The 22,354-nt window shown below is 36.7% G+C and overlaps 1 protein-coding gene across 2 annotated transcripts in view; it reads left to right on the plus strand.

The window, feature by feature from the left end:
* Positions 1 to 17,908, plus strand: part of GPATCH2 (G-patch domain containing 2) — a 137,354-nt gene extending 119,446 nt beyond the window's left edge. For both annotated transcript variants that reach the window (XM_085054786.1, XM_085054785.1), the window contains exons 9-10: positions 2,132 to 2,214; positions 14,194 to 17,908. In XM_085054786.1, the coding sequence (XP_084910912.1) occupies positions 2,132 to 2,214; positions 14,194 to 14,363 (253 nt within the window). In that variant the 3' untranslated portion in view covers positions 14,364 to 17,908. The remainder of the gene's footprint in view (positions 1 to 2,131; positions 2,215 to 14,193) is intronic.
* The last annotated feature ends 4,446 nt before the right edge of the window (positions 17,909 to 22,354 follow it).

Genomic DNA, 22,354 nt, shown 5'->3' on the forward strand with positions numbered 1-22,354 from the left:
ATTGTTATTTATTTGTGGTGCAGGGAATTTTTGACGACAACAAAGAAATACCCACTCTCACCTTGGCTGGCGATGGGGTTGTTGTGATCGGCAAAGGCGAATGATTCATTTATGCTGAAGGAACAAGGCTGCCTTTCAGACGTTCATTGATTTTAAATTAAAAAGTAACTGCTGTGTTCTACATGAAGGGTGACAACAATAACAAAGTAGTCCTTACTTAGTGTTATTTGTTGCAACTCCATTCCATGTGCCTGGAGGAAAAGTGGGGAGACCCCAGTACCATAATCTTACAGATCAATAATCTAGATATCTCAATGTAGTGTAACAGATAATCAATTCTGGTAAAATAACTCAAACGCTACTCACTGTTACTGCTGTGGCTCAGGTCTTCAGGTTCAATTGCCTGACTTTATTAATTTTTATCTTTCATCCTACTTGTATTCCTGGAGACTTTCTCCCTTTTTCAATCAGAAAACAAGGGTTTCATGCTGTAGAACATAAAATTTGTCACACTGCGTATTCTGCATGTTTGATGCCAATGTTAAATAGTGATCTATTGGTGATCTAACATCTCAGATATCTTTTCTCTGATAATTGTTTCACCATATTGTATTTAAATTTTCATTTTCTTTATCATACAATCAGTTATGAAAGGGTTACACTTCTTGATTTCTTTCTAAATTCAGAACGAAAATTATCATCCTGTTAGTTTACTTATTTAACTGTGTTGAGTTTCTGGATGTTAAAATTGGATAGAATTTCATCTTGGAATTGCAAGGAAAATATGTCTTAAAACAAAGGGAAAAAAGTGTTGAAATAAGGGTTCACTAGGTGAAGCTAGAGTGCATTTCTTTTTGAAACGTAAGTTTCGTGGACTATTTTATTATTTAAATGCAAGCACTGTGGTACTTGTTAATCTACTGTAACTTTGTAGAAGAAATATGCAGAGGATTGTACATTGTCATCTTATTCATCAAGGCATTGTTGTCACTCTTTTACATTATTGAGCAGATCTGAGGTCTCTCAACAGTGTATGACCATTTGTTATTCATTTAGAAGCAGCCCAGCTTTAAAAAGTTTATAAATGCAGTAAAGGCTAAGTCATATATCCACACTGAAACCAGATCCCATGAGTGACAGTGTTACTACACTGCAGTAGATTGTCAGATGCAATTTTCAGCTTGTAATTTTATCAAAATTCACTATGCTTATGTGGTAAGAAACACAGTTCTCAGTAACATTTATACAGACATATTAAAATGGTGCTCATAAGAAATTATTGCATTTTTTCCCCTTCTGTTCTAGTTCTTAAAAAAAAAAGTCATCTACATATATTCAATTCTGCAGGTGTTGTACATTACTTTAAGATAAATAATAACTGTAATTGTCCTTTAAGATGGTATTCCAAAAGTCAACACTTGAAAATTCCAAATTTAACATTTTCTTGGTAACTGACTTCTAATAGCTGGCTTTATTGCAATAGCATTTGCTTGTTTGCCATCCTCTGCAGCTCCATCAATTTTCCAGTCTCCAAGTGCAAACTCGTAATTGTTCAAGGAGTCTACCAGATATTGTGCTTCCATGGTATTCTCACAACTTGCCAGAGAATTAGAAGAGGATAAATTGTTATACAACGAGTTTATTTCATACTCCTTTAAAGAGTTTACTGTTTCATCTTTTCTCATTCATTCTTCATCTTACCTTAAAAAAAATTGATAATATTTTCCATGTAATAAATGCTGCTCTGACAGTCAAGCATTACCAGCCAATTGATAACCTACAAACAGCATTGTGATCTCTTTAGATAATTAATCTTAGCTATTTTCCTGTCAGGAGCAACAGTGTTTTTGTTTTATGTTGAGCTAGAAAGATTGCCAGTTTTGAAAATTAAAAAGCATTCCCTTTATATTTATATTTATTCATTCCAGTAACAATTTATGATGCTGCATTTAGATACTGAGTGCTTGTCAACAAACATAATTATGTTTCGATATAAACAAGATTGGTGGCTTGACTGTGCAGCTTCATCTTGGTTGAGAATGTTTTGATATAGGTTCAGATTATACAGGCTGTGTATTTATGTGGCAGTTTTCTTCCTTTGTTAATAGTTCTCTCCTATAATTACTTGCAGGCAAACCAGTGTACATTTAGGATCATTGTGCATGGGAGACATCAAGCGGAGAAGGAAAGCTGCTCCCCTGCCAGGACCCACAGGTAACCAATTTCCCTGGGACAGAGCACAAACCACAAGATGTTAAATCTCTAAATACAAAGCAGTAGGTCAGTGACCTGGGGAAAAGCTTGATAAATTCAGTAACTTCCCATATAACTTCAGATATGTTCTATGCTTATTTATTAATAAAGATTAGGAAATAAATAGTCTCTCTCCATTCTCCTGCAAACATTGCCAATTTCCAGTCCTTTGTAGCACAGCACTTCTTTAAAGACAATAAGTCTGTTTTCATGTACTGAGGCAGCAAAGATTACTGCTTATTACTGTCTCTTCAAACATTACAAGGAAGGAGACCTGAGGCATCTTTTTTTTCTGCATATGAATGCTCTAAATACCCCGCACAATAAAGTTAGGATGTGAATTCTTGGGCAAACAATCGAAAATGTGGTGATAAGGCTGTGAAACACAGCTTTAAAATTAGTGCTGTAGATTAAGCAGGAAGCACTCGCAGGCACATTTCTGAAAGATTTTTACAGATGCGAGGTCACAACCATTGGATGCATTTTGCTGATGTCACAGCTGTGAAATGACTTTTTCAATACTTAGCAGTGATTTATAGGACTCTCATCAGTTTGTTGTATTAATTATATATGTGCATACTGGAAGGATTAGGCTGTATGTGTGCCCATGTGAGCCTTTATATATATTTCTAATATAGAAGTCTGGATTGCATGTCCTAATCATACATAAATTACTGCAGCAACATTTGCAACACATAGAATTCTTCAAGTAGATGTCTTTAGAGAAGCCTAATACTTGTATTCTAGCTGAATCCCCTTCTGAAACTTCTTTGTTTCAAACCTCAGTGGCAGAAGCAGACCAGGAATAATATTAAAAATGCTATAAAAGCACCTTAGTGGCAGCAGTATGAAAAAAAGAGAATCTATGGGTCAGCTTCTAAGACTCTGAACATATGTGAACTGAGAAAGAAAAATACATAATGGCTGAAGAGAGAATAATGTAATTATTTCTACAAGGTGATTTTCACTTCACAACTTTGAAGTACTAGAGGATGTCATTTTGTACTGAGAGGTTATCAAGTATCGTGAAATTAATTTTATTATTCGCTTTACCTTGGGCTTTCAACGTTCAGAATTTTATTTTACAAGCTGGGTCTTCCGTGTAACTTTGCAAAGCCAATATTTTGATACTAAGGCAAATATGTGGTCATTCAGTGTTATGTATCCATATACTCACAGTTTTAGAGATTGTTTTGCCCCAAAGTTTGCCTTTATATGAACAGTGATGGAGAACAATGGTGGATAAAGGTATCTTTTAACTAATGTGCCTTTTTTTCTTTTCAAGTTCAAGGTAATCTTTTCAATTTTGTTCTGAGCAAGAAGATTGAGAATTTTTTTTGTGGTCTTACAAAAGTTTTTTTTGTATGTTTCATCATTGTGAGTTTTTAAGCAAATAGAAACTTTGGTAAACATTGAATAAGCTTGTACATATGTGTAGGTAATGTATAGCATTCTAGAGATTATTACAGTTTTCTCAAAGGCTAGCCTTCCTACTGCTAAATTACTGGTTATCTGTCACAGACCTTGTTTTTTTTCAGTTTTCCATATCATTTTATGAAAGAAAAAGGGTTTTCTTTTAGGATGAATGTGCATTTGGAAATTTGGATTAAAATAAAAGACTACCTATTTGATTGTTCTTCTTTCAGTAGTTTTAGTTAGCTAAGATATAGGAATAGAAGGACTTGATTTTATGTACAAGAATTTGTGGACCTTTCTCTTGAAAGAAAGAAAAGGACAGAAGTTGTTTACATGAAGAGAAGTTGGAAATGAAAAAAGCATTCTCCTAATAATTGTTCATATTTAATATCATAGTGAAATCTGAAAGGCTGTCTGTAAATTACTCATTTACTGCAAGTGTTTTCTTGAGCTGCAAATTAGCCAAGTTTCATCTAATATGAGCCAATGTGTTGATAACAGTATTTTCTAAATTCTCATCTGCATTTGAAAAAAAAATATGTTGGTAAACTAACTCTTGCAAAAATCTGTGCAGTGTTGAAAATGGTCATTTATATCTTTAGGTTCAGTAGTTCTGATGAGAACGACTGGTGATCCTACCGAGGTATTGAAATGTGTTCCCTGGCTTTGAGTCTCACAAGGGTAGCACCTGCTACTTTCAGACACCTTACAGAGCCACAGACTTCCGTAGCAAGCAGTGTGATTGGTTAAACGTTTATTAATTGTGACAAGAACACCCAATTTATTTCAGTACTCCAGCTTATTTACTGCTCTTTCACCTTTGTATTTTGTATTGAAAAAGTAAAATGAATATTGATAGAGTTAGATATTGATTTCTAAATTTATAGCCCGTTCTCAGCCTGGAGTCAAAGTCACATACCAATAGGTTTGTGTGTATTAGTAACAAAGGATGTAGCTTTACTTGTACAGCATTGAGAAACTATTGAAGCAAGAAAGTTTCAGCAGCACAGAGTATTTTATAGTTTCAAAAATGTCATTTGTAAAGGTGAAGAAAGGATGTGTTGAAAAGCAGTGAAGAAAATGGGAGATAATATAGGCATGGATGGTTAGGAACTGACAGGACTGATACAGGATTGTCAATTTGTGTCTTTTTTGCTAAGATAAATATTCTATTTTGTGAGTGTTTCATTTATCCCATTTGTTTATTATTGAAACTAGATAATTAATCAACTAGAAACTGATACTAGTAAAAACTGATTACTTCCCACAATTTAAGAATTAGGTGTTGTACGTCTTAAATACTCTTTTGCATTACTCCTTTGATTAAACCAATATTATTCCAGTGATTCTGGTCACATGTGGGACCAGGTCATTCTCAATGACCTTATGCCACCTCTGACTACCTGAGTGGTAGAGCTATTTTGTGTGACACCCTGACATATTTCACTGTAGCAATACAATGCCCTCAAATTCGTCTAAGAACCTCTTAGACAAACTAATCCATTGGCATGGAAATACCCCTACCAAAACTGGGTCCAGTTTAATGAAAATAATAACAAAATAGCAACAACAACAACAACAAAATTTAATTCTAGAGAAGAACATTCTTTGCAAGATAGTGTTGCTACTTGAAACACATGCACAGGGAATATTTGCAGTAATTTCAGTCTTGGGTTATCTAGTTTAAATCTCATATCAAACCAGTAGGTGCTACAGAATTTTAGATGCCATACCCTGAATATGGATTTATCCCAGTTCCTTTCCAATTGACTCTTCTTTTGTGCAAGATTTTTTGTTTTTATAATCTCCTGTTAAATCCCCGAGATCTTTTCAATTTTTTTTTTTTAATAACAAACCTCTAAGTCTTAAATGTTGGGGAAAACAATAATCGAATTCTGCTTGACATCTGATATTTGTATGTCTTGCAAATAGCTATTTATTTCTATTTCAAAACAATCTTTTTACTCTGGTGTTACATAGGGTGGTTTATAGTTTGGAAGAGTATTAAAAACCTGCACAAACCAATTATAAAAAGAGAAAGCTATTTTGTACTTAAAGCATAGAAAATGTGTATATAAAATAGATAAATTACTCTGTGTGTTATGGGCACTTTAATACTTATCTTTTGCAAAAACAAATTTCAGATGTCATATTCTTTATCTAGTTGGCATGTTGCATGCACATGCTACACTTCAACCTGGTCCTGATTGAAATGACCAAGTTGAAAGTCTCATTTTAAAGAATGTGTTTTAATGAAAAATATGACAGTTTCTTAATTACAGCAGAAATAGTGAGCACTGCTATAATGCCATCATGACTCACTTTAACAAGGTAATCAAAAGGGTACATGTTTTCATTCCTTTTTAAAAATTGCCAACGGAACAGCTAAGCAAACTATTTTGCTGATGCTTAATATGTCAGTGATTAAAAATCAGACCTGAGTATTTGCAGAACCAAAATGATGATTTGAAAAAGATTGTGATTACAGTGTGATAACAGAGGGGTCTGAGGCTAAGTTTGTGGTGAAGGTCAACTTAGTGTGATAGTTTCAAAGGAAGGGTAGACTTTTGGGTATTTAGGTGAGCTGGCCTTAAATTTGCAAAACTCTAGACAAACTATTGTACGCCTTTTTTTTTTTTTTCTTGATTCACTGCTCTTCTGTCTACCAAATGCACAGCTCTCTAGGCAGAAGTACCTTGTCACAGGGCAATACAACAGTGGCGTGTTGTGAATCCTTTCCCTTTTTGCATTTTGCCATTTCTTATCCTCAGTCTGCCAAAGTCCTTCCTGGCATACGCATCATGCCTGCTTGGTTGTCCAGCCCTTGGACACTCATTTTTCTTTGGTTGGTATCTGCCGCAAGGAGATTTTAGGGACTTCTTTCTGTTTCTTTGTTTCTGCTATGATATTGTCTCACTAAACTTAGAAGACTGACATCCAGTATTGGAAGCTGCTGTCCCTTCAGAGCAAAAGGCTTTCTGTGTTGAGCTTGAGGTAGCTGGTTCTGGCAGGGCATCTTACTTATAAGCACCAGAGTTCAGAAAGTTCAGTAACAAACTTTGGAAGACCTGCAATCCAACCAGAACAAGCTTACCCTGGAAAACTGCTGATGGTGTTTCTTGTGATCTAGAGAGAAGACAATATTCTACAGGCTGTACACACAGCCACTTTAAAGTCAAGGAGAAACATTTGGAGTGGTAGAACATGACTGTACCTGTCTTTTCTAAGTGCTGTTGTCTTCTGAAATGTGCAAGCTTCAAAAACAATTCCCCAAGTTACTTGTGGAGTCTTTCCTAAGAAAGCTGTTTCTGGTTATGGAAACCATTCCAGTTGCCTCCCGTGGGAGCTGAACTTCATGGTCCTTATGGGTCCCTTCCAACTTGAGACCTTCTATGATTCTGTGGATTTTTTGGACTTCACTTTCAAGAGCCATAAACCATCTTAACAGAGAATACAACCTTTAATGTAGTGGAAATTTCAGAAAAAAATGCTAAACCCAGGCATTATTTTCAAGTTCCAAGGGTATGTTTCATTAAACAGTTGTACACTTGAGGAACAGCTTTCAGTGAAACAGAGATGTCAGTAGGGAGACTCATCCTGAAGGTCAGTTATGTGCTCTGCAAGTTCTGCACATTCTCTGCCAGATACCATAATAAAGTGGCTCCCCACAGAGAGGAGCCACCTCCTTTTCATGTGCAGTTTTTTATAAGCATCACCTTCTTCAGATGGGCAGATGGATGTCCTGTAGTTTTCCTAGAACTCAACCAGAAGTACCTGATGTTTCTATCAGTCTGTTTTAGGCTGGTAATACCGAAGGACTTTTGGTAAAACACAGATAGTTTGGCAGTTAAAATGTGTCATTTTTCCTCAGTCAACATAACTTTTTATCTCAGCTGTCCATAACAATATGTTGGTTGAGGGTGACTGGTTTTTCTTTCGCCACAGTAAATAGGGAGCACTGTTGCAAATTGCCCCTGTTATAGATTATGCGAAAAACACTTTTCTTAAAGGTTTTTAACCATATGGTTCACTTTTTAAATAAGGAAGGAGGTCTGTGCATTACCCTGATAGCTTTATGCAGAAGGTTTTGGGCACTTCAGAGGAATAAAAATACCTGTTTAACATGTGAGAAAATAATATCCATTGATCAGGTTTCAAGTTTGAATTTCTGTCTTTCTGTACAAGCTTTGCAATTGGTGGAAAAGTTCTAGATAAAATCTGTTGTACATACTCTGTATTTCACAAAGAAAACTTTTGCTTTGGATTTCCACTGGGTTTCAGTGTAAGGCTGCAAGTCTTTCTGTAAAAGTGAGGGATTGCTTATCAGATGGGATCCATTTTGCTGAATTTTGAGGGGTTTAAACAGAACTTTGGAATGTACCCCAGTGAGAATGCTTCTTCCAAGGTGCCATGCAGTGACAGTGTTTCTGTCATCACAGACAAGGTGTAAAACTGACCTTCTTCTGACTCAAGTGAAAAGTCAGTCTTGGATATTCAGGGGATTCCCCTTACAGAGGGATAAATGGCAATCTGAAAATACCAACTCTTCCAACTGTTTTCACAGCAGTAAAGACTGAATGGGTATGAAGTTTCACTCTACACACAGTGTAATTCAATGAAGAATGGAAGGAGAAGAGCACCTGCAAATCCAGTTCCAAGTGATCTGTGTTTCTGGATAACCAGCTGTACCTAAAATTCAGTGTCACACTTTTCACTGGTGTGTGCATTTATGTTTCTATATTCAGGAGAGTTGAAAATAGATTTAAATCTAGAGTCTGTGCCACAAGATAGGGTGTTTACCCAGGCCACAGTTATGCAATTGTTCTTTTAATGCCCCTTCAGATGGGGCAGTAGGAATGAAACTATGGCCATGCAGACATCAACAAAACTCTGCTGTGGATACAGGATAAATACAGAGGCTTCCAGCACCTGCTGAAGTCATAGCTGTGTCCTCTTTGCTGTTCTTATCTCTCTGTTAGCTAGAATAAAATTCAATGCAAGCAGACTCACCTGAACTATAATAATGTAAGGTTATTCTTTAGACAGTCTTAGACAGCTCAGTGTGAGTGATATATGTAAGTCTGCTGAAATAATGCACTCTCAAATATTAGCTGAATAATTTTCATAGCATTCTTATAGCTGAGTTGTTTTAGTTTTGGTTCAGTGTTTAGTGGTTTTTGTAGATATACAGCCATAATGTACTGAATTTTGAAAACCACTGCAAGTATGGAGTTTTAAAACCACCATGCAGCTGTTGGCTGTGCTTCTGAGGCTGTATCTGTGCAATTACCCAAAACAATTTTAAGAACATAAACATCTAGGCAGTCTGATTCCCATTTTGCTAGTTAGAAAGAGCTGGCATAAAAAGATAGACTAGAGCAATGTATTATTCTGATTAGGTTCCCTGTAAAATTGTCTTGTGTATCAGGATCAGTCCCTACTGTTCTGAGCTCATGTCTGGTGAGGAGTCAGACAAGAAAAAGAATAGATGAAATATTAAATGCTTTCAGAAAAAGAGGGGGAAAGTGCACCAGCTTTTAAAGAGAAGCAGCATGTATCATTTCTGCTTCCATTGGCTGTTTATCCAACATCAATACAACACTTTAGGAGCCAAATTACTAAACAAGCTGCCAATTAGGCTTGCAGTCAGCTGGATAGATTAGTGGCTAAGAGAGGCAGATACAAGATTTTCATCTCTTGAGCCAATTACGCAAGTGAATTACCATCCACAATGCTCCTTGGAAGATTTGAGGTAGAAAGACTGCCTCTGCTGTGATAGACATAAGTGAGATCCAGGGTAGGGGGTAAGGGTTAGCAGGCCATGTATTGCAAAAATTACCCAAGCAAAAAGAGATCCTTCTAGGAAAGGATTTAAAGGATTTAAGGCTGCTGGGAGCAATAGAAGAGGAAATAACAGTTGTGGTATGCGCTGCGAAGGCATTGCTGTTCTGCTCACAAGTCTTAATCATATAAAAGAAAGATGAAAGGGCAAGACTATATTTATGTACAGTGTCATTTTCTCAGAACTGTTTAAAACCCTGTTTTCTTAACATCAGAAATAGTTCGGTGGCCAGAGATGAAATTACTTCACTATGCCTTCATTTGTTTCTTACAACTTGGGGGGGCTGAGAGGGAAAGAAAGAAACACAACAAAAACCCCACACATTTTCTCAAATAAGGGTTATCTGAGAACTTGATCCTAGCTGTATTCTGGTTTTATTCAGCCCAATATAAGCCAAACACGCTTGATGTTAGTCTTATCCAGCAGTTGGACCATACAAATAAATATTGCCCCAGTAGTGGTTTATGAGGCCACAGCTCCTTTATTATTCTGTAGTAAATGATAACTTCAATGGTGAGCTTTGAATTTTTAGAAACATTTTGCAAATAAAATGGGTCTGTCAGATCAAAACTTCATAGGCTCATTTGTTTCCTGCTGACAGTGTTGTACACTGGTGTAACATTGTTTCTTAAATATGAAGCAAATTTAAAAGCTGAACTTTTGCAAGCTGCTGTATCCAAAAATGATTAAACAGATGTGAAGCCTGCAGCAGCATTAGACCTCTGATCTGATTTTAGCTTACAGATGGAATTAAATTAATTCATGGCAATCACTGTAAAATCAAGGGTATGGCACTGAATGCTAGTGTACTGTTTAACCAGGACATACCTTTCTCAACAGCTGTTAAGAAAAAATTACATACCTTTATTTTTCACTGAAACCTGCCTTTAGTGCCATCATAAATATCATACCAAAATTAAACAAATATGATGAGTTTTTTGCTTTCGCCTTCCCAGGTTTGTCACTTAGTACTCACAGGTTTCATATTCCATGTATGTAAGGTCATATGCATAAAACATATAGACCTTGAAGTGTATCTATTCACAGACACAAAGGTTTGAGGATTGGCCTTTCCTTTCTTTAAGCTGGCAGCATTGCAGAGAGAAGGAACATAAGTTGAGGGTATTGTACAGTGCTGTCTTTTCAAACAAGTTACTGTACCTTAACGTTTGCTCCTCCCTTGTGTAATGGCAGCAACTTCTGCTTGCAGAATACTCATCTGGTAGATCAGGAACCAGTTGTTATGGTTGCTAAAAACAGTTTCAGTCTGTAGAAAGAAAAGGCACTGCACAGGAGATGCCTACAAATTATTAGTGCAGAGACACCCTCTTAACTCCTGGAACCCCAGGAAACCTCATGCAGCGATAAATTTAGAAAAATGTATCGCCACTTCTTTCTTTTTTTGTAATGTAATTCTGCATAGTTATTTTTTGTGGGACAGCACAATGGGTTGGTTTTGCTCTTGCTTCTGGGTGGGTCAAGACTGAACACGTCCCAGAGGTAGCACAGCCCTTTCCAAGGCCATGTGCTTGGACCATTCTCTCTAACAAGCCCCACTGGCTAGTCCAAGAAGTGCCACAGGCATGAATTAAAAACTGAACTTGAAGATGAATATTGCAAGGACAATTACTGCTTTTAATTAGAAAATAAAAGCCCAAAGCACAGGAATGGGGGTCAGGGGAATAGCACACAGTATAGCATGATTTTTAAGAGCTCTCTCCCGTCATGCCTTCAATCAGCAATGCAAATGTTGGGGTTTTTTTCCAAATTGCTGATTGCACATGGAATGGAGGAAGAGGGCAATACCACTTTCCCTACTTTGGATTCAAGTAAAATATGTTGCATTACAGATAAATTTTTCAAGTGATGGGTGAAAATTGCAGGAATATTAAAAACAGACATAGGTAGTATTTATATAAAAACTGACTATACTGTGAAAGAACAGCCAGTGTATATTAAATATTTTTCACAATTCAAATACAAACACCTCACACTGTATTCACCTCATTTACAAGAAGGAGTAATTAGTCAATTAGTAATATAGGCAAGATGGAATGGAGTTTTGGTTTTGCGTTATTCCTGCTGTAATACAAAGCCTCCAAACATATTATCCTTTGGACAGTGTATGTTATTTGATGTTGTTTGCCCAAAAGTGGATTGGGAAACCAAGTTTATGGTGGCTTCTTTTCTATATCTTTTTCTGTTTTCTTCAAGAGTAAAACAGAGCTCTTAGGGAGAGCTTGTGTTTTAATAGGAGATAGAAAAGTATGTACAGTGGAGGACAAATGGTTATTATATATACATTCTAGAAGTACTTATATGTCTTTAAAAACAAATTATTCCAATTATCCTGTCATGGGAAAAAAAAGTTGAACTACTTCAAAAGGTATCAAAAATAGAAGCACCAGTTTACTAAATAACCTGTCAGGGTACAGATTGTTCTTTCATATATCTTCTTCGTGAGGTTTCTCTGGCTGTCTCAAGAACTGAAATTCATATAGAAAGGTACATCTGTAACAGGAAAAGGTCTGTGAGTTTTTCCCCTGAATAGACTAAGACAAAAAAGCTGTTTATGTTGTCTCAGGCTATGCCTTGCATAGTATTCCAGCAGCATTGCTGCCTTTGCCTAAGCAGCATTATGAGCAGTTTCATGTTTCCAGTTTCTAGATGTCATAAAATAACACTCTTGTGCTTGCTCTTTCCTGCTTGGCAGGTCTGTTGGATCTTTCTTCCCTTTGAAGTTTTCCCCTTAATTGTTCCACAAACATTTACGGGAATGATGCTTCATTTCTTACCATCAGTCCTTATAAAAAGTGGACCAAAACACACTTCCAGGATTTTACCTGTGAGGCTTACCGGAACTTTTGTTGAACAGTACACTTTCTTCTTCCCCTTTTTTTTGAGCTAGAAAGAATAATCAGGAAGGTTGCAAAGCCTGTGTTGTGTATGCCAGGCAGTGCCAGGGACTCATCTGTATGAAAATTGCCTCTGCCTGTGGGGGCCTGAAAAGAAAGGAAGTCTTGGACATTGAATTTTGTGCTGGTCAGTTCAAGAGGAACCCTCTCGGGGACTGGAGGCTGCTGACTTAAAAGCCTTTATTTTAAGCCTAGCATTAAGCAGAGCTTCAAACCAGTATTAAAGGATGCCTTCCCTCAATGCACTCTCTTTTTTCTTTGACTCAGGAACTGAGATACTAGAAAGCAGTCTGCCTTTTATGTAGCCAGTGTTTTACTGAATATGAACAGATCTATAGTGAATAATGCTGGAGTATTGTAAATTCATCATCACAATCATCATGAGGTTTTTAATGGGCACCCCTTGTTTTGAATTTCTGTCTGTGTATGCAGTTTCCACTGTGGGATTTTTGTGTGTGTGATTAAATGAGGCTTTTTAGAAGCTCGTGTTCAACTTTTTTGTGTTTTTGTTTAGTAAGTTAATATAATGATAAGCCAGCTGCTTGTCAATGGTAAATTCTTGGCTGAAGATATTATAGTCTCCAAAAACTCAAAACCACAGTCTCCTACTACAGTATTTTTCAAAAAGTAGCTAGGCAGAATGAATAGAAAATTTAGCAGATAGTTTTTGAAGCTGGGCACATTGAGAGTTTTTTTGTTCTGTTGTTGGGGCAGGGAGGTGTTGAATAATGCTGAAAACAAAATCCAGCTGTCTACATGCAGCTGCTTGTGTTCCAACACTTTATCCCTTTTTAAAATTGTGTGGTGGAACTTTAAAAATTTTAACACAGGTTCTTGAAATAAGTATCCCTCATGCAAGATATTTATATATGGGAAGGCTTATCCATGCATCATCTCCAGATGCTGGCTTGGGGAGTTTGGTTGATGAAGGGGAAAAACCAGCTTTGTTATTTGACTTTACTTCTTTTTCCTCTTTTCTTTCTTCTTTTTTTTTTTTTTAATGATGCATTTGTGGGAGAAACAAACTCCTGCTATTAAAAAAGGGAATCTGTTATACTAACAAACATATACCAATACTTGCAATGCTGGTGCTCTTTTCTGCAGTATGTGTGCAGCCTTTCTCAGAGATCTCAATGCTATGGGGAGAAGGGTGTAAACAACACTTAATAACATTGAAAACAGCAAAAGTAAACTTGGCTGTATCAAATCTCACAATGTTCAGTAAAAGAGAAAGTGAGTAAAGGTATAGCTGAATTTCAGAGTGGTTGACAGCTGTCTGTACTGCTTCTGTAACAGCTATAATTGTTAAATCAGGGCTTATTTATTGAGGTTTTTTTTAAGGAGATAATTGATAAATATTGCTAAGAACAGAGTGATGGTCATGTTACTATGATGTGTCTCTGCTTAGTAACTTTATAGGACTAGAAATTGAGGTGATCTTGACAACGTATTGGTGGACTTCTGCAGGTGATTTATGTTCTTTGAGGCTGATGTGAGATCCACTGTATTGGAATATAAAAGATCTGTGACAATATTTGTGTATGTAAAAACTGAATGAGTCTTCAAAAACATTAAAAATAAAAGCATAAAACTGTATTAGTTAGAATCATATGCAGTCAAGAGGTCAACATGTGCAAAGACAGCCTGTTCTAGAAAACTGTTCGATGAATTAGGAGAATAAGAAGGTTTAAAGCTTTACAGGAGATTATCCTGCCCTTCTCCACATGGCAGGCACTGCTGATTAATGCTGTGTTTCTTTAATCTCAGGGTTTGTAGGTGAAAACACCCAACCAATCCCAGAAAACAACATTGGAAACAGAATGCTTCAGAGTATGGGCTGGACCCCCGGCACGGGCCTCGGACCAGACGGCAAAGGGATAGCAGAGCCCATTCGAGCCATCCAGAGACCAAAAGGACTTGGACTTGGATTTAGCTGACAGAGATGTACTCTGGCTGCCTGATAAAAATAAAGCCCAAAATTAATTTAAAAAGAAAGAAAAAGGAAAAAAGGCAAACATATTATTTGTTGCGATCGGCAAATCCAGTTTTTCTTCTCTCAAAGATGGCTGAAGTCAACGAGCTTCACAAGAGCTCCACCAGCTGCAAGGTACAGCCACAGTGACAGAACCGGCATTTGTCTAACTTCATAATGGTGCTAAAATGTACAAAAACTTCTACTTTTTTATTTTCTGTGGTCTTAAGGTTTGTATTAAGCATAAAATTCAGTATACTCACTCTTTTCGTAAAAGCTTCTGACACAGCAGGTTTTAGTATATAAGTAAATTTTGGTTTTTAAGTGTAATTTCATCTCAAGAGCCTTGATAAGATTTGTTGAGGAAAATGGAACTTTTTACAGCTCTTGCAGTTTCCCCTTTTTTGGGCAAAGTTTCCAAACCTGGTATTTATAGTGTTTAACAGTATTTGAGTATAAGCTGTCATTATGCCCATAATACTTACACATTTCCCACTGGAAGGTGATATGGTATGCAATTTTGTAGAAGAGCATGAAAAACAGTATTGTTGTCATAGGAATGCCATTCCAACACCATTTTCTGGCAATGTATTACTGTCTTCCATATTCAAGCTCAAGAGTAATGCATTTATACTTGTTTTTACATTTACAAGATTGTCTTTCCTCAGCAAATATTTTGCAAAGTTAAAGTTTACTCTGACTTTGGCTTTCCCTTCATACTAATAATCCTCAGTGTTGCCACTGTGTTGCTATTTAAGAATAGTTTGAGCTTGAAACAGGAAATTGTATTTTAAGGATGGCTGTGTTTCAGTGTTTATATTCTGGGGTTTGGCATATTTTAAACAATGCAGTGTTCAACATCGTTTGGTTTGTGACCATGCTGTTGCCAATGAGCCACAACCTTTAAGGATCATGAACAGAAAAAGGGCAAGGAGAAGCAGGATTAGGATGGAGGAAAGGAAGGAAAAAGATACTTTGATGGCATCTCACAAATCTAAGCTAGCAATTTAAAATCAAGAGGGATCATTAAGTGTTTTAATCAGTATCCTAATGTATCTAATGTCAGCAGAAGCAATTTCATTAAGCACCAACCAATCAAGCTCCTAGGGTACTTATTAGTCCGCAGGATAAAACAAATTCCACTTTAAAATTAAATGATAGGGCTGAAGGAAACTGTTTTTCAGATGGACTAAGGAGAAAATGCTGCCCCTCTCACCACCCATGCCTGTATATTTACAGGCTGGCAATATTTACCCTCACCGTATAGGGAACAGGATTTGATACTCCAGTCTTTTTTTCTCCAAGAGGAGGATGTCCCTACCAAGCTCCCAAGCTGCAGAGAAAATACCTAGTTCCAGGTGCTTGCAAAGATATTTCTTTAGGATAAAAAGAGCACAGCTTAGTTCATGTGACTGTGAAATACAGTGATTAATTTTATTACATGTTTTTATTACTATCAGCTTCACCTATTTTTCCAGGCAAATAGTAGCAGGAAAAGGAAAAACAGCAGCATTATAGCATTAAATTTGCTTAAAAGAAATGTTCATACTTTCCACTTTCCAGTGTGATTACTGTCAGTTTGGGAATGTTGTTTCACCATACCACCATAGTGTAGAGATTACAGATTAGTACCTGCTGTTTTTATGGTAGTTGAATGCACATGTTCTCTGAGTTTCAGGAAGACTATTTATTGCTGTTTAGATATTTTATATGATTGTGTGGTTTGGCTTTTTCAAATTATAAGAAAGTTTAAACAGAATTGGGATTTACACAGCAAAACATACACTTTTTATTGGAAGGTTTTGGGGCATAATATAATGTGAGTTTGCCACTTCAAATATCTGTTGCACAACTGAACTTGGTTAAATACATTCCACATCCAAAGAATTTCAGGGCCACATAGTTGCAATGGGCCAAGAGCCTGGAATTCTGCAGCTGGCAGAGGTGCCCACTTGTGTGTTACTCCCAATAATGCATTTCTGTGGCCTGCACATGTTCTGTCAGTGCCATGTGCTCCTGAGAGCAAGTGAATTCTGACAACCTCTTTGGTTTGTACACCGCAATCAGAAATCCTTTAAAATCATTTTCAACGTGGGAATTGTGAGAGTGAATCTTTTAAGATCTGTTTGTTGTAGCTCTATCTGCAAAACTGTAAAGGAATATTCAGTCTGTTAAAATTCCATTGTTTTGCTTTAGCTCCAGTACCTGCATGTCTTGGGCTGGAAGTATGGCACCTATAACACTTCTTTGAAGTATTTCTGTGCAATATACCATAGCAGTAGTTCCTCAAGAAATAAGTGTAGAGCTCCAAAAGTACTTGAAAGTGTTTCCTGTTTTTAAAAGGTAAGAGGAAAATAATGGATACATGTTGAGGGAAAACATCTTTAGCTTGTTCAGTTCTTTTTTCATGCATTCCTTACAGGTACAGTGAAGCAGCCAGCCTAGTAGATAGTCATAGTGGAAGAACTATGTAGTGAGATTGAAAAATCTTATAATTTTTCATTTTAAATCAGCCTATTAGTGAGAACCCATTAGACATTAAGATTAGTTAAACTGGTTTTGATATAGAGATAGATACACTTTGTTTTGCCGAGGTATTATCAATAGATGCCACAGCTGACAGTACACTTTATCTGTTAGAAGCTGTAGAACAAAGTGATTTATTAAAATATTTTAATGTAGTGTTTTGAGATATTTTTGTGCAGTAAAATTCCCATTCTGACTCACACTATGATTTTTCATTTCTTTTTTCCACAACTCACAGGAGTGGTTTTAGAGATACTCCAGTAGTGTGATTTCGCTCAGTTAAAGTTAGTGTTGAGAAACAAAACAAAAATTAATTGTAGGGTTTTTTTCCTTTTTTTAAAGCCATTGCAATGTTATTTGGCTTTGAAACAGGTCAAAGTACTTGGATTTACTGTTTGTTTTCCTCAGCTCTTTCCTATGTCTAACTTGCAATCATACTATGATACCTGCTATAAAGCTGGCTCACATTATTTTGAAATGCATATACAAGTATTTTCAGATGATAATTCTTTATGCCTGTGACACTGAAGGTTTTTTTGCCTACGTAAATAAATATGGGATCATCTTGTATCTAAAAGTTGTCATCCATCACTTACCAGATTCTTTCCATGTAAGTATTTGAATCAGTAGCTCAGCTGTTACCATATTCTTCCTCTGCAGAATGTTTAGTAAAGAGAAGAGACATTGCCTATTATCAGCACTGTGTTTTGCTACATGTTCCATGGTGTCTCAAAGTTCTGTGAATTGAGCCATTAACTGTTAATAAAAGAAACCCATGAGCAGTATCTTACTTCTAAATAAATATTTGTTGAAGTCAAAGAAGCATTATCAATATGCTTATTTTAACAAGTTTGTCCCTGCATTTGTCTTTCTGCAATTAAGTCAATAATGGGTGTAGAATGGCAGTAAATAGCTAAATAATATGTATAGAATGCATTGCTTTAACAACACAAATGCAAGAAGAAATAAAGTAAATAGACTCAATTCTTCATGGGCTTTGTATGTTCTTTTCTTCAATCTGCCCTTTTCAGCAGTGTTGTTATTGCACAGGTGAGTACAAAAACATGCCGCTTCTGAAAAGATAAATAAAGTGGCTAATATCATGTACCCAGAAAATGCATACTATGTTAAAGCTATTACACTGCCTTTTATGTACCTTTTAACTAGTACTTCTCTCCTAGGTTATTATTATCCAGCTGAAGAGGTTACACCAGAATGTCAGGAAATGCCTCGTATAAGATGTTCACAGTACTTTTGTTATCATAATCTTCTAAGACTTTTAAATACAAGTTCCCTTCACTCCTTAGGTATGTGTATGCTCTGATAACTGTGACAGGGCCTTGTGCTTCTCTTCAAACAGTTCTCCGGAATTGTTTCTCCAAGGAAAACTCACACAACCTTGGTTTTATTTTCCCTCTCCCCACACTCCCAGGGTACTTGTAGTAAAGGCATATCAGAAATGGGAATCCCTTCCCTCTTACTCAAGTCAAGAAACTTTCTAATTAGCCTTCCATCCCTAGCAGAGTTTTCAGGAGCAGTGGGGTAGCTGAAAAAGGATTAGCACACATTTACTTGCAACTTAACACACTAAGTTGTTTGGGCTTCTTATGATTCTCTTCTGTCCTACAACAAAACAGATATTGGAGCTATTTTGACCATGATGCTTGTATTTGAATATTCAATCATTAAGTAAAAGGCTGATCATGGAGATTATGTAAACCTGATCTCCCCCACCAATGCAAACGATGTTTTTTAACAACTGTGAAAAGTGGTTTAAATTAATATGAGGTATGCCATCTATAAAAAGTTGTTATTTTGGCCTGCTTCTAGCATTGTTATGGTGAATTTAAGTATTGGGAAGTTTGACTTCTGAAACTGTGAGTATAAGTTATTAGCCTCTGAGGGATATATGTATTATTGTAATATATTTACACTGATTAAATATGTGAATTTATTGAAATATCATCATATTAATATTTCATCATTTTAATTGTGCCTTGTCCATAGTGTTGTCTTTCATCCTTAATACATATCTGTTTTTCTGAAAAACTGCAGCCCTGTGTATGTTTTTAAATTATAATACCCAGTGTTTCCTCTCTTGAAGCATAATCTCTTGTATGTGCCAAGTGATACCACTCAAGAGTTTTTGTCATTTCTACAACTCTACAGAAGTTGCTTTTCCAGCCTCTTCCTAGGCCAATTTCCTGAAGTGCCACCTGTTGCCTTCATCAGTTGTAAGAGATTTTGACATTGAAAACTTGAAATTTCTTTGTCCTTGGGCAGGCTGTTGTGTTGGTCCCTCTCCTTCCTTTGGCCCCAAGTCAGTGGGAGATTTGTAATACACCATGCACGAATCTCCCATTGGCTTCAAGATGTGAAGTACTACTTAAGTCTAAAAATAAGCAGCATGGGAGCGTTTGCAGACTGAGGCCTTGACTTCCTTCTTTGTAAAAGATACAGTCCTAAATTTTCCATGGCATCAGAGTTCCCTCAGATCCCAGCTGCCCATTTGTGGGATCATGCTGGCCCATCTTCAGCATTGAGCTCCCCTAGAGCTGCTGTTGGGCTGCTGTAATGTACAGGTTGCCTGGTGGTTATGTCTGTGCTTTCAATACCCAGGGCAGTATATCCCAGCAGCGTGGGGAGTCAGGTTGCCATTTCAGCCTGGAGTACCTTGATTTTGCACAGTTCAAAATAAGTTATAATAAGTCAAACTTATACAGCAAACCACTTGTATAAGGTTGCCAACTTAGTGTTGGGTGGTTGATTCTGTAGCTGGGATGTGGTCTTTTTTCAATTCAAAAAGGATGCTGCAGGAAAGTAAGAGTTGTAGATAATGGAAGGAAACAAAAATCACTTCTGAAGCTGTGATACAGTGAGAAATTTGAAATGTCTTAAATTTGGGGACAGATAAGTAAGTGAAGTCATGTATCAGATACACACAGAAAGAAAATGTAAATGTTCTAAGTAATATTTTCTCTGCTTTACAAAAAGGCATCTGTTTGGCAAAACAGGCTCAACATTTTCACCCACCATTGAAGTATGTGGGAGGATTTAATGCCTGAGGTAAGTTGAACTTCTCATGCATCTACTACTTTGAACCCAACAAATTTTCTCTGTGAGTCAGCTTGTTCTACACCTGTCCACTCTCAAAGTTTCTTCATCTTCTCAAGCTTCTTGTGTTGGTGGTGCTGGACCTTGTATTGCTCTCCGCACATCCATTCCCATGACTTTTGTTTTATTTTGTAGTGAGGTGTGATTCTTTTCATCCACTTCCTTGGAAGTTGCCTATAATGTTGTTTCAACTTACTATCCTATAAGGTAGATTTAAGTGGTGCAAGGAGATTCTTTAAAGAATCAGCACAAATTGGTTCTGGTTTTTCTTCCCATAAAATGTTTCTACATTTAGTTCCTTGATGTCTTTAAAGACCCTTACTGCTGTTCACCATTGCTTTGTCTCTTGCACCAACTTGGTTGTTTTCTTACAGAATACTGTGGTGGAGGGCACAGGAATTTTCCTGGTTGCATTTGCAAGTGTGCAGATTTTCAGTTTTGTGCCTTTGGTTACAAGTCCTCAGAACTGACTCTGAGTTCCATGTGTTGCTTTATTTTTTTCAAAAGGTTCCATGTTATCTAGATGTTCTGCCTGTTGTGAAGAAAATGGAGTGTTTATCTAAAATTTTCTAGATGCCAAACACTCAGTAAATGTGGTGCTGGCCCTCACACTTCCCCTAGTAACAAACATGATCTACAACATAAACCATAGATTTGTGAATAAAAAAAAATTTAAAAAATGGGATTTACTGTGTAGTTGAGAAAATTATTTGCCTGCATGTGTCTACACAAACACATGTAAGCATAGAGGTGTAGATTTCTACAAAGAGCAATGTCATCCATAAAATAATGGAAACAATAGCTAAATACTAGGCCATTTGGTACATGGCTACCCATGAACCTCACAGAAGTGTGACAAAACCTCTGGTTCTGCTGAGCCTGCCTTGCTTGAAGGGGGTGTGTTGCTTCCATGAAAGTCAATAAATCTGCCATGTATTGTTTCATATTCTGTCTTTATGTAAACCTAGCCAGGTTTTTTAGTTGTCTTCTTCCTAATCAGTGGTAAAGTGCATTTAATAGCTCACTTAAGGTGTCATCCATTACTATGAGTTACTGTTAGAACTAATTAATAGAGCTGAAATTATTTTGTAATGAGAAATTGAAGTATTGCAGTGTTGAAAAAAAATTACCATTCATAGCTAATTAACGTTTAACAATGCAAATAAGTCGATAATTATTTTTCAAGCCATAGAAAAATTCTGTGACATTTTATATACTACCTTTGTGATCTTAATTGTTTCTGAGAAATACCTGTAGAGATAAATAGTCTGAAGAAATTTCCCTGGATAAAAGGCATTTGCTGAATCACACAATGAATGAAAGCTCTCCCTTTGTTCGTGTGGGGCCACATTCAGCAGCTGTTCCTCCCTGTAAACACTGATGAAGTGAAGGAAAAATTAAGGGTCACAAAGTTAGATGGAAGGGAGAATTATGTGGGGTCTTGGGGAAAACTTCCAAATCAGCCATTCTCTTTGGCTGCTGTAGATACTACAAATGTGGCTCTAGTGGGGTGAGATCCTTCTGTTTGTGTATTAGCCTGCAAAAATTTTACCTGGAAAACATCAGTGTTCCTGTACCAGAGGAAAGGGAAAAGAACAGTGAAGGTAATGTTTTATTTTATTAATTTGTTTAATTATTTTAAATTGAAATTATTCACTGGTGAAAGACAAGTTCTGAGTCAAGACTTCCAAAAGTTTAGTGTTGACAGAATTGATCCTGTGAACCAGGTTCATCCTTTGGTCAGCATGAGTCATTGTAACCTCTTAAAACAGGGGGGAGAAGCCTGTAGGCCAGCAGCAGGTTACTGTGCCAAGGTTTTGCTGCCATCAGAAATGTTTGGAACAGCACTTGATGATGTGTTCATCATTCTGGATACTGATTTAATAATTAAACTCATTCCATTGGTAAGCCTGCCTTTGGTCAGCATTTTATACAAGTTTACATCAAATGTTTAATAGCTGGTGTGGTTGAAAGGTGTGACTTTAAGGATTCTGTGGCCAACTTTGATTGATGTTATTATGAGGCCCTGCCTGGGTAGTTTCCATATCCACTACCTCACCCCAAGTCCTGCTTTTCATTCCCTCCAGGACCAAGCACAGGCTTGTTGGCCACCCCTGCTTTGGACCTCTGGCAATCAGTTTCCCTGCTTGGCTCAAAACAGTTATTTATGATAGTTTGAGCACCTCTTGATGTACAATTTGTGGATATTTCACAATTAAACATTTTTTCCATATTTTAATAGATATTTGAGAAATGTAACATAAAAAGTAATGCTTCCAGCAGATTTTCCTCATCAGTCACCTGTTTATCATCTTG

The sequence above is a fragment of the Lichenostomus cassidix genome, chromosome 3 (assembly GCF_008360975.1).
Source record: "Lichenostomus cassidix isolate B80296 chromosome 3, HeHo_3.0, whole genome shotgun sequence".
NCBI classification, from domain to species: Eukaryota; Metazoa; Chordata; class Aves; order Passeriformes; family Meliphagidae; genus Lichenostomus; species Lichenostomus cassidix.